Raw genomic sequence first — 13002 nt, 5'->3', positions numbered from 1 at the left:
ACCCATAGTACTATAATATGTCACATCCAGTACTAAATTTGTTTATTTTGGGATATAATGAGTATTTTAAGTGTTAGATGGGTATAATAATTTAGCATTTTAATAACCAATAACATCAACAGTATTCTATGTACTACATCAAATGCACATGAAGCAAATAGTTAAGGAAGCGGGAGGAACTAGGAAGCCAAGAGTAGTTAGGGAGAGGGGGGAAGCCAAGAGCAGCGAGGGAGAGCACCAGAGCAACGGAGGGCCCAAGAAATGAGCATTGAGGAAGAGAAGAGCATAGAAATAAGAACAGAAAGGAGTAGCTCAGCAGATGATGAAGGGGGAGAGGAGATAGTACTCGTTGAGGGGAGAGTCTCCACCATCGAAAGAGATGGGTACGTCGTTGCCAGATGCAAAGAGCGCTACTGTCAGATGTGAAGGGGAGGGAGCAAAGTCACCAAATGTCATATTGCTTTGCTAGATGCCCCTCTCTATGTTTCCTATAGTGCATGGGCTCGTTTTCACTTAAACTTCTTTTCACGAAAGCTAATTTTTTCACTAGCGATATAGAGCGCGAGACTCCCAGGTGTCGCCTCAAGCTGTCTTACCTTGGTGCGATGCCTTAGAGCCTCAGAGATAACTTGGAGTATATCCTAAAGCGACACTTTACAGTCTCAAGGACATCAAGTCGACACCTTAGGAACGCCTTAACCTCCATACTGCCTCCTACCCAACTAGATTTGCTGGCTTCCTCTAGGAGATGAAGGATTTTATCAATTTGAACACAAATTAAATGGATTTATATGGACGTTTTACAAAATTACAGTAAAATCCATCAGTTATAAATGGATGCCTAATATTCATGATCTATCTAAATTCATAAAATCATATTACTTGTTGTTTAAAATCTGATACTATGGTTGTGTTTAGTTCGTGTGCCAATTTTTTTTTAAGTATACGGTCATACACTTGAAGTATTAAACGTAGACTAATAACAAAACAAATTACAGATTCTGCATGTAAACTCCGAGACAAATTCATTAAGCCTAATTAATCTGTCATTAGCAAATATTTATTGTAGCATCACATTGTCAAATCATAGCGTAATTAAGCTCAAAAGATTCGTCTCGCAATTTATATGTAAACTGTGTAATTGGTTTTTTTCATCCACATTTAATGTTCTATGCATATATCCAAACATTTGATGTGACGGAGTCGGAAAAGTTGGAACTTTAACGAAAATTTTTTTAATCTAAACACGCCCTATATACGTATTTTTTTGGGAAGAGGGCGACGCAGAGAGGAGGATTCCGTGTACAGTGTGGCGACGCACGCGACGCCAATGGCCGCCGCCGCCGCCGCCGCCGTGGGCGCCCGCGGCGGCATCCGGCGCCGGCCGAACCTGTCCCTCCTGGCCGACCGCTGCGCGACCCCGCGCGCGCTCGCCGCCGTCCACGCGGCCATGCTCGTCTCCGGCCGCCTCGCCGACGACGCCTTCGCGGCGTCCCGCCTCCTCGCCGCCCACGCCGCGCTCTCCCCTCCGGGAGCCGTGCTCCGCCTCCTCGCCTCCCTCCCCTGCGCCCCAAACTCCTTCATGCTCAACATCACGCTCCGCGCCCTCGCCTCCTCCCCCGACCCGGCCTCCGCCCTCCGCTTCTTCTCCCTCCTCCGCCGCGGCAGCGGCGGCGGCGGCGGCTCGTACTCTCCCGGCAGGCACACCTTCACTTTCCTCCTCAAGGCATCCGCCCGCCTCCCCCTCCGCGCCTCCGAGCAGCTCCACGCGCTCGCCGTCAGGCACGGGCTGGAGCGCGACGCCTACGTCGCCAACGGCCTCGTCCGGGCGTACTCGCTCGCGGGCCTCGTCCCCCTCGCGCGCAGGGTGTTCGACGGATTGCCCGAGCGGAGCGCGGTGGTGTGCACCACCATGGTGTCCGGGTACGCGCAAAACGGGATGCACGAGGACGCCATGCGGTCGTTCGAGGAGATGGTCGGCGACGGGATCGAGCCCCACGGCGCAGCGCTGGCGTCCGTGCTGTCGTCGTGCGCGCGGTCGGGGTCGCGCGGGCTCGAGATGGGGCGGCGCGTGCACGAGCTCATGGAGTCGAGGCGGGTGACGGCGCCCGTGGTGGGGGCCATCCTCGGGACGGCGCTGGTCGACATGTACGCCAAGACCGGCGCCATGGAGGAGGCGACGGCGGTGTTTGACCGGATGCCCGAGCGGCAAACGGCGACGTGGAACGCCCTGATCACCGGGCTGGCGCACCACGGCCACGGCGAGGTCGCCCTTGCTACGTTCCACCGGATGAGGCGGGACGGCGTGCCGCCGAACGGTGCCACGCTCGTCGGCGTCCTGTCGGCCTACGGCTGCACGGGGCGTCTCGACGAGGCCCGCCGCGTGTTCGCGTCCATGGAGAAGGACTTCGCGGTGGCGCCGACCATCCAGCACTACGGCTGCATGGTCGACCTCCTCGGCCGGAGCGGCCTCCTCACGGAAGCCGAGGAGATGATCCGTGGCATGACGACCTGCGACGCCGACACGGTGATCTGGGGAGCCCTGCTGAACGCCTGCAAGAACCACGGCGACATCGACGTCGCCGAGAGGGCGGTGCAGGAGATGCTCAAGCTGGATCCCGGCAACCATGGCGTCTACGTGGTGCTCTCCAACATGTACGCCGAGGCCGGGAGGTGGCAGGACGTGGACAGGCTGAGGAAGGTGATGAAGCGGGCGCGGCTTTCCAAGATCCCCGGCTCCAGCACGGTGGCCGGCGACGACAGCTGACGTCGGCATTGGAAGAATAAACGACAATTTCATAGCATGTCAGAACTGATCAGCATTTGGCAATTTCATAGTAGCTGATTTTCTGTTCATGAACAGAGGATTGTTGACAAGGCTGACATCATATCGGAAAAGTTTGACAAGTTAAGTAAGGAAATGAGGATTCATTGAACACCATTCACCAGAGGTTGCAAGTTGATTTTACCCACTCGTTGATTCTGTTGTTACATCCATGGGGTAAAATATGACAGATTAACACCAGCTTTGACATTGGATGCTAGCAATTCTAATTCATTGTGGTGATGCCCAGATGAGTTGTTTACAGTGGGACAAGTTCAGCATGACAATAGGAGGCCATTGCTCTACATGCCATCAAAAATTCCCTTCCCTGGAATCAACAAAAGGGAGGGGGCTATACACTCAGAGGTCAGAACCATTGACTCAATCATGATTGTTCAACCAGTATGGCCACTACTAGCAGAGCAGGCTGTATGACGGCATGTCTTCGATCCGCATCACATCATCCAGCAGAAGCTCCCTCTCCAGCTGTGTCCGTGTCGACTTCAGTATCTCCTGAATCACAACAGAATCGCAAGATCGGTCAAAACAATGCAATCTGATGAGTTACGGAGAAAATATGGCATGTACATTGACAGGAAAATTACATTGAAGTCCATGTAGGAGGCGTTCTTGTCGAGCCACTGCTTGTCCATAACAACGAACGCGACGCAGTAGAGGAGATCAAATGCCCACTCATCCTCTGGGGGAACAAAGCAAGGACAAATTCGTTTCAAAATGTTGGTATATTGTATGATGCAGGAAAGGTATTTACTTAACTGGCCCTACCTGACAGCATTTGGATAAAAACAGCTCGAACAAACGTTCTTGGCTTAGCTGCATACAATATTATTGTCTAATTAGTACAACTGCGGTCCACAGACTGGATTTACTGGCAGAATTGGGTCAGTGCTTACTAGATTGGAGATCCAGCATCTGCATGATCATGAATGTGATATTTACACCAGCAACTGCAAATGGGTACTCCCAAGTAGCTCGATTGCCACATTGTTTCTTTAGCAGCCTCTGAAATGAGGCCTACAGGGATTAACCAACCAAAGAAGATCAGTATTAAACAAGAGGGCGATCTTCAGTCTACAGTGTTTCAGATAATGAAAGCAATGATGAAGAATTGCTTACAGAGAATGTCTTCGCGAAGAATAGAAGATTCTCCAGAGATATGAATCCTGCGCCTCTGCACCATGTAGTGCATTTTCACTTAACTTCACACCAGCTGAACATATTTTTGGAGCTAATCTGTCAGGTGGCAAGTTTTAGTTTGGAGTACCTGAAGTCAGTTGATGGGTCTCTTCCTTGCCATCCCATGTCCTTCCACTGTTCAGAAATCAAACCTTGTAGTTCTTGGTCAGGATATGTTGCATGCCAAAGAGCTTTCAATGCTTCCTATCATCATAATTTGCTATTTATCAGGATTCAGGTGATATCAATACAAAGAAACTTACATCAAAGTATACGAGTACATGTTACTACCATGTAACTCTGTGGTACTCTAGTCAAATCAGTGTCATCAATACCAAAACTGAGGAGTTCACTGATTGTTATGCATGATTTTATCTGCTGATCATGTTCAGTGCCAAAATAATTATCTACAGCTACAGCATTGGATAGTGTGTGATAGCAAGTCTACATCTACACTGCAGTTAGACAGAGGGAAATGTAACATATTGTATGAATTCATTTATTGGCTTATTGCTAGTACAAGATTTACCTGATGATCTCGTCTAGAAGGATCAAAATAAACCTTCATACGGTGCCTCAGCCTCTGAAGCCTCTCTTCCTGTAAATTGGAAGAGATGATTGTTTTAACTATCTGTATTAGTGATATATATGAAGAGATAAAGTTTCAAAGGAAGTTCTGAAATGTAAATTTTCTGATGTCAGTGGTCAGACCACATACTGAAATTGAAAAAAAAACTAATATCCATGAATAAAGAAAAACAATAACTTAAAGCCAAAGCTTAAACAATCCCTTTTGAGTGGTCACTGCGAGTCTGCGATTAAGCGATGTGATCTTTACTCAAAAGCAGGCCCGCTTATCTATTGATTGATTTGATCTGCAGATAAATCCTTTTCTGACAGCAGAAAAAGGCCCTGTCTGTGCACATTGGCATAAAAGCATTGCAAATCTTTGCACAGTAAAGATATCTCGCAAGCCCATACCTGCACTGGTGTAAGGTTCATGCATATTCTCTCATAGGCTCCTTTTCTCTTGATGCATACGCAAGAGAGGCTCTTCCCTATCCATCTTGGTGACCCACAGGATGCTTCATCTGCACAAGAACAGGTACATTCCCTCATAAGATTCACCAAAAAAAAAATCCCTTTTATGTATCAGATTACACCACACATATTCACCAAAGAAGAGAAGAGAATGGCAAACTTTTCAAAACTATCAAGGCAAAAATCACCAATATAATAATATTAATATACACTACCAAACCATAATTAACATCTGCATTCCGAATGCAACAAAAAGAAAAAAAAGAGAGGCAAGATTAAACCATTGAAAAAAAACAAGGATTACTGAACTGGCAATCTTGGACCACAGTGCAAGCTGCCCCAGCACCATCCCAGAGCCAAAACTGATGGAGCTAGCTAGGCCTAGTGACTCTGACACACACAAACCTTTGCTTATGCCATCTTAAACAAGCTTACAAATGCCTTATTTATATTTATAAGCCAGTGGATCTATCACCAGAGGATAAGACAGACATGGCAAAAGCATTTTTGCAGCCGACCAAACTGATACCTCCCACATGGTGTTAGGCGACAACGTTCTTAACCCAGAGATATATCATTATCATATATGCCCCTCTCTCTGCAGCTTTCTCATCGGTCACTACTCAAGTTGCCCAACAAATATGCCATCACAGCCAATATTTCTCACCAAATTAGAGCAGCTAAGCTGCCTCCAACCGATAAGATTAGGCGCATATGAACCCAACCAAAACTCAGCTTAAAAGCAAAAGCAACAGTTGGGTTGCCACCATCATCAATAAGCTAATGGTCCAGCATTTTTTTTGATGTTGCAACTGTACAATCAACATCGGTTGATGATGTGGTTTAGTCATATCATATCAATATATATCAATCTTTTGGAGCCAAGATAAGAACACAGAGGAAAGGTGCCATCATTTAGTACCGAAATTAGCACAAAAAAGGAGGTGAAGGACAGCAAGTGAATCTACTAACCAGCTACTTAAGTGCTGATAATTATTGAAGCAGATAATTAGTCCCTTGTTGCGATACTATTATCAATGAAGCGCGACATTATTAGATACTATCGAAACATTTTCGGGCGCCTGAAATCTAGCGAATACCGAAAAGAAGAGTAATTGCACAGAAGTTAGCAATGTGGCACCCAAAAGGATAAAAGGACAAGATCAATGATTAGCTTCCTTGTGTGATTATGCCACAACTTTCTCTCTGAGCCACCACAAACAAGTATGTGGCCAAAAGCGGTAGCAAGTACAGAAATTGACAATACCAAGAGCTTTTTTTTTTATAAGATTCCTCTTGGGTCTCCAGTGCTGACTTCTTGTCAATGAAAAAAGAAAAAAAAATAAAAATTTGAGATATTCAGGTAACATCACAAAAATCATCAGAATACACCAGTGGCCAAAGATACTGGAACTGTTCTAAGAAAGGTGAAAAAGGGAAAGGAAAATGTATAGTATAAAATACAAGAATGCTGGATTAGAACGGCAGGAGCAGAGGAAAGCAGCATCAATCGAAAGAAAAATGTTCAAGAGCACAGTAGATTAAGAACAGCACCAATGGAAGGTAAAACCAAAAAAAAAAAAAAAAAAAACTCCAGCAAGAACAGCACAACATTTGGAACAGTGCAAAAATCTCCCCATAATTCTGACGCACAAATAAACCCCCCCAAAAAGAAATCCTAGAATGCATCAAACTTCCCTTTTCTGAGTAAAAAAAACAAAAATTCGGAGAGAGAGAGAGAGAGAGAAAAAAAAACTAAGAAACTTCAACCGCCAGCCACACGAGCAATAACACAAGCAGGTGGGAGGCGACCAAAACCGTCGTACTACTACATCGCAACCGAAGAAAAAAAAAACCAGAGAAGCCAATGGAAGCACAAGCGAGCGCAGCAGGAGAGAGAGACAGCCTCACCAGAAGATCCACCCATCGCCGCCGCGCCGCCCCCGCCGCCGCCGCCGAGCGAGCACCTCGGCACCGGCGCCCTGACGGCCAGGCACCCGTGTAGATTGTGGTGGTGCGCCTCCGCCGCCGCAGCAGCCGCAGCCGCCGCCTCCATCCGGCCGCTCCCCAACACCAGCGAGTACTACGGCGGCGGTAGTACCGTAGTAGTACACTGCGTACAGAGGAGGGAGGGAGGAGAGGCGAGAGATCGCGGCGGAGGCGGCGGTCGTCGTCGGCGGCGGCGGCGGTGGCGGAGGAGCACGTCGGGGGTGGGGTTGCGGCTTTGGCTTGTCGCCAACTAATAAAACCGTAGTGGCTGGACCCTTTTTCCGGATTTAAATACCAATCACGACACAACACAAACACAGCTCTTGTCTCTCTCTATTTTTTTTCCATACCTTTTTATAAATGTTTGTAAGGAGTATAGGAGTATTTATTTATTTATTTATTTTTGGTATGGATCTAGCGTAAGCTATGGCTTATATCTGGCAGCTTTATATTTGTCATGACTAGTTTTATTTATTTATTTCGTGTTTGAATGCTGAGAGCTGGGCACATTAGGATGTACTCCTTCCTTATATAATAGATTAAGTGATAATTTACTGTATTAGCTAAAAAACTTATATATATATATATATATATATATATATATATATATATATATATATATATATATATATATATATATATATATATATATATATATATATATATATATATATATATATATATATGACGCCGTTGACTTTTTGTCCAACGTTTGACCATTCGTCTTATTAAAAAAATTATGTAATTATCATTTATTTTATTATGACTTGATTTGTCATCAAATATTCTTTAAGCATGACATAAATATTTTCATATTGGCAAAAAATTTTTTGAACAAAACAAATGGTTAAATATTGGTCGAAAAGTCAACGGTGTCATACATTAAAATACGGAGGGAGTATCTCTTTTCTTTTTCTCCTGGGAATGAATTAATGTACATGGAGCAGTTCTAATGTGTCAACCTTTGCTCAGACGACAGACGTGGCGCGTGAGGACGTGTTTTTTTTTTTTTGCGGTCTTTTTGAGGTTTTTTTTTTTTTTTTTTTTTTTTTTTTTTTTTTTTTTTTTTTGCGTGAGGACGTGTTTAGCGTGGTTTGTGTGTATGCGCAATCTATGTTTCTATATATATGCAAACTTTCTGCAAAGGTTTTATATACAATTTTTTGACACCGAAAGTTTGAAGCTGAATCGGAATCACACACGTCGATGCTCGCGTGGCCTGAAATCTTATTTCGAAAAAGTTCACGTGTATAAATTAAGCTTTTGTATGGGAAAGGCTCAATTTACAAAGTTTCTATAATAAAAACTGGAGCCAACATATTTGCTCCGATAAAGAACTAGAATTATTATGTAAATACAAAACGCATCGCTACCATATAAAATACGTATGTAGGTTTCGGAATATAATGATTACTATAAATATAAATAAAAGACAATGCTAGTATACAGTAAAAGAATCAGACTCCGAGAGTAGATTGACCTTCACGCATACTCCCTCCGTTTCTAAATGTTTGACACCGTTAACTTTTTAGCATATGTTTGACCGTTCGTATTATTAAAATTTTTTTGTGAAATAAGTAAAACTATATATATACATGAAAGTATATTTAATAATGAATCAAATGATATGAAAAGAATTAATAATTACTTAACTTTTTTGAATAAAACGAATGGTCAAATATGTTCAAAAAAGTGGCATCAAATATTTAAAAACGGAAGGAGTATTATGCACGATCAAATTGAAATAAACTAGGCGTCCATGTCATTGGACACGTAGGCGAGATGTTTGGCACTCTCCTTTATCAACATCTACTTTCTCCTTTTTTTTATATACACATGCTTCGCGAACTACTAAGCGTGTTCAAGAATTTTCTATAGAGAAATTATTTATGTATTATATTAATCTTTTTTTATATTTTAGGCTAATATTAATTAATTATACACTAACAATAGTAAGTTATTTTATGTGCCTCAAGTAGTTACCAAACCGAAATACCAAACACACAGCCTTAATTATGCATGTATAGCGTTTCTATACAAGTGGACACAAATGTTGTCAACTTGCTAAGTCATCAACATATATAAAATACATATATGCACAATAGATAAATAATACTCTATCTGTCTCAAAATATTTACTTTGATCGGATATGACATGTCTTAATATGTTTTAATATGTTTAGAGTCTGTTCAGACTTGTAGTACTAAAATGTGTCACATCCGATACTCCATATAATTATTTAAGTATTAGCTAAAAACATAAAAAAAGATTAATAAGATATTTTAATAACTTTTTTATAGAAAGTTTTACACACTATTTAGTAGTTCGCAAAGCGTACACGTGAAAAACAAGAGAATAGAGGTCGTGAAAGGAGAGTGCTGAACATACACTACTATAGGAATCAAATTTTTAATACGGTCAAAACCAATTTTCGCAAGCGGCTAGGTGACCCGCCTACACCAAGATGCCTACGAAAATCAATATTTTTGCATGTGGTTGGCGCAACTGCTTGCGAAAAAAAATACAATTTTCGTAGGCAGGTGCTTAAGCCATCAATCTACAAAAATAATTTTGACAAAAAAAATAAAAATTGCAAAACCCAAAAATACAAAAACCATAGATCCAAAACCCAAAACCCTAGCCACCATCACACCGGATCCCCTGCATCGTCATCGTGTTGAAGCCGCCACCGCCATCACGTCAGGATCCACCACCATCACACTTGAGGCTACTGTCGTTGTCGTCATGGTCGCTCGAAGTCGTTGGATCCATGCAGGAGGAGTAGGGGCCGCCGGATCCGCCCATCCATCGCTGCTGCTAGTGGATCTGTGCCGTAGGGGGAGGGGGTGAGGGAGGGTGAGACCTGCCACAACGAGGAGGTTGAGCTTCTCGAGGCCCACTAGCAGAGGTCCCATGCGCCTGAGGCCATGCGTATGCTCGGTTGGCAAGGACAATACATAGATGAGCCGTATGTGGGTTAGGAATGGCAATGGGGTCGGTCGGGGCTGGGTTGGGCAAGAACGACCCTGCCCTAACCCTTGACTTCATCCCCCGGCCCCAGCCCCGAAGAGGAACTTGGGTACAAAATGCTACCTGACCGGGGCCCCGCTGGAGGTCACTCACTCTGCCATTGGAAGAAGAAGACTTAGTTGGGAGAGGAACAAGAGGAGCGAGGAGGTATGTGGCACAAAGAGGAAAAGGTGGCCGGCGTCATGAGGAGGAAGGAGAGGCCGGCGATGCAAGGAGAAGGGAGAGGCCGGTGATGCGAAGAGGAGCGGGATGTCGGCGACGCGAGGAGTAGTGAGATATCAGCAGCGCGAGGAGGAGCAAGATGCCGGCGATGCGAGGAGGTGCAGGCATCTGGCGCTGCGCCGCAATCGCGAGAAGAGGACCTCTGTGAGTCAACACCACAACCTTCATGCGTTTAGAAGTCTGAACGAGTGCTCGCGTTTGCATGTGTGGGGGCTGGATGGGATTGGGAATTCGCGTTTATCATCCCCTACATGGACTAGATGGGCTTTTCTGGTTGGCCTTATCTTAATTTCGGGCCCCACAGGGACTAGCGGGGTGGGTGGAACCCTTTATCCGGCCCCGCCCCCGCAAATGTGGTGGGTCCTGTCCCCAGCCAACCCACGGGTGGAAAACCAGCCCCGTCCCGTCCCCGTAGGGGCGGGTACCTACCTCCAATAGGGAAATTGCCATCCTAACATGGGCACGACCTCCTGAGATGGACACATATTCTTCTCCTGAAAGTGTTAAACCAGAGTGATCCGTGTATTAATTCAAGAACATCAATTGAAAGACCGGCAAAAGTTACTCTCTGCAAGTAGTATATAAGCAATACGAGTATAAAATGTGGAGAGACGAAATGGTATGTTCTACTCCCTCTGTCCCAGAATATAAAAAGTTTTAGAGTTGGACATGATTATTAAGAAAATAGGTAGAAGTGAATGGTAGAGGGTTGTGATTGGATGGGGAGTGTGGAGGTAGATAGGAAAAGTGAATGGTGGAGGGTTGTGATTGGTTGGGAAGAGAATGTTGGTGGAAAAGTTGTTAATATTTTGGGATAAATTCTGAGGGCTAAAAATTATTATATTTTAGGACGGATAGTGTATTTGCAGAAAAAGACTAGAACACCCCTATTTTAATCAAATCCCAATACAACTATTGATCACTTTATCTACTCCAAATATAATTATTCTGTAATTTTAAAAGTTCTTCAATAATTAAAAAAATAAATTTATTTTAAGATAAATGAAAGAAGCTAAAAATAAATTTAATATAAAATAAAAAAATAATACTTAATTAATCATATGATAACGAGTTTCTTTTGTTTGGAGTGCGAGAAAATTTCCCTCAAGTTCAAGGCAACGAACGCAGCCACTCCTATCCGAGACATGCCTTGTGTCTGTCTGTCCAGGGCACACGCGTAGGATACACAGTAGTAGCTGTAGCCAGTTGTGGTGATGGAAGCGTATACCGTACACGTATCCGTCAGTCCTAAAAGAAAAGCACGCATGACACAGATGCCGTGTCAAATCAAAGCCATGATTGTTACTCTGCAAACCTGAATGCCTAGCTAATTGCTAGCTACACAATGGCTGCAATGCTCAAGTGAGACAAGATATAATGGTCCGTGTCTTCATGTCCTTCTTTTCCAATTCACCTTCATTGTTTTTCTTTTAAAATTATTAAATAATGCTTTTTTACAAAATTTTTTATATGAGAATTACTTTAAAAAATTATATCAATCCATTTACTCCAAAATGCAATGGCCAGTTACTCTACTACGCAATGAGCACGGCAGCTAGCTGTGTTTCTCTTCGCTTGCATTGATGTCCTAAGTAATGCCCAGTTGCATATTGATGACCAAAATGCAATAGCTGTTTTGATAGATGATACTGTTGATTTCTTTACATAAGTTGGTCATTTCGTTTTATTTAATTTTTTTATTGAAAATGTAAGTCATATTTTCTTTAATGATAAATCAAATCACGACAAAATAAATACTAATAGTTATGTAATTTTTAATAAGATGAATGATCAAATGTGTATCAAGAAGTTAATAGCATCAATCATCTATCCTCACGCCAGTAGTGGAAGCTCGAGATCCCGCCGCCTCTATGCTAGATCCATCTCGGGGTGCAAACTTTACTGTGGATCCTATGTGTCCAAGGCTGGAAAGAGCGGTCCTCTTTTCTTTTCTTTTTTTTTTTTTTTTTTTTGCAAGATATAGGCTCACTGTTCGAAAGAATTTGGAGTACTCTGGCAAACTAGATGAGTGGTAACCTTCAAATTAATCTTAGAAACAGTTGAAACACAATGAAAAAATGATGGTTGAGTATAACATATAAATGTTTGTCTAATTGTCTCTATAAAAAAAAACCCCAACATGTACGATAAACTTACCATAAATCTGTAATATGCTAGGAGCTATATGGAAAAACAATATAAGGACCTTCCTACATATTGCTATTGCCTAGCCAGCGGGTGCTAATTAAGAAATAGTTTTCATTTTCTAGGAAATAAAGGTAAATAACGATGCGATGGTTTTTTTTCATAACTTATTGATAAATAATGATAATTGACTCTATTATTAGACATACCCTAACTTTGTTGGTGTACTAGGTATAATTAGTTCCCTCATGTTTTTTTTTTCTTGGAACCTTTTTGTCCCCAAATAAAGTAGCACTAAAAAATGGCAGGCTTGTTCATCACAAAGAAAAAAAAAATCATATGATGGTTTCTTGTTGCACTCGGATATACTCCGTCCGTCTCATAATATAAGGGGTTTTGAGTTTTTGCTTACACTGTTTGACCACTCGTCTTATTCAAAAAATTTTGGAATTATTATTATTTTTTTGACTTACTTTATTATCCAAAGTATTTTAAGCACAACTGTTCGTTTTTTTATATTTGCACAATCTTTTTGAATAATATGACTGATCAA

The 13002-nt window shown here is 42.8% G+C and overlaps 2 protein-coding genes across 3 annotated transcripts; one reads left to right on the top strand and one right to left on the bottom strand.

Annotated features, from left to right (window-relative positions):
• The first annotated feature begins 1283 nt into the window (after window positions 1–1283).
• Window positions 1284–3238, top strand: LOC9268243 (pentatricopeptide repeat-containing protein At5g66520). The gene has a single exon (XM_015762449.3). It carries the CDS (start codon window positions 1331–1333, stop codon window positions 2765–2767), a length of 1437 nt encoding a protein of 478 aa, XP_015617935.1. The 5' UTR covers window positions 1284–1330; the 3' UTR covers window positions 2768–3238.
• Window positions 2914–7314, bottom strand: LOC4350523 (uncharacterized). 2 transcript variants are annotated; one of them, XM_015762450.3, is made up of 9 exons: window positions 6974–7314; window positions 5003–5112; window positions 4551–4619; window positions 4110–4225; window positions 3962–4016; window positions 3739–3859; window positions 3611–3658; window positions 3430–3524; window positions 2914–3337 (listed from the first exon to the last, which is right to left on the bottom strand). In XM_015762450.3, exons 1-9 carry the CDS (start codon window positions 7116–7118, stop codon window positions 3239–3241), a joined length of 858 nt encoding a protein of 285 aa, XP_015617936.1. In that variant the 5' UTR covers window positions 7119–7314; the 3' UTR covers window positions 2914–3238. The 2 variants fall into 2 exon arrangements, with proteins under 2 accessions (XP_015617936.1, XP_015617937.1); XM_015762451.3 differs by lacking the exon at window positions 6974–7314 and adding an exon at window positions 5372–5662.
• Between the last annotated feature and the right edge of the window lie 5688 nt (window positions 7315–13002).

Source organism: Oryza sativa, chromosome 11 (genome assembly GCF_034140825.1).
Source record: "Oryza sativa Japonica Group chromosome 11, ASM3414082v1".
In the NCBI taxonomy this organism is placed as follows: domain Eukaryota; kingdom Viridiplantae; phylum Streptophyta; class Magnoliopsida; order Poales; family Poaceae; genus Oryza; species Oryza sativa.
Note: the sequence above shows the minus strand (reverse complement) of the source record. Positions and strands in the feature narration are given on the sequence as shown.

Coding starts and splice junctions, on each gene's coding strand:
- LOC9268243 (XM_015762449.3), top strand. CDS start 1,331: ATGGCCGCCGCCGCCGCCGCCGCCGTGGGCGCCCGCGGCGGCATCCGG.
- LOC4350523 (XM_015762450.3), bottom strand. CDS start 7,118: ATGGAGGCGGCGGCTGCGGCTGCTGCGGCGGCGGAGGCGCACCACCAC. Junction 3,860..3,961: donor TCTTCGCGAAGACATTCTCT/GTAAGCAATTCT, acceptor TAATCCCTGTAG/GCCTCATTTCAGAGGCTGCT. Junction 3,338..3,429: donor CCTCCTACATGGACTTCAAT/GTAATTTTCCTG, acceptor GTTGTGATTCAG/GAGATACTGAAGTCGACACG.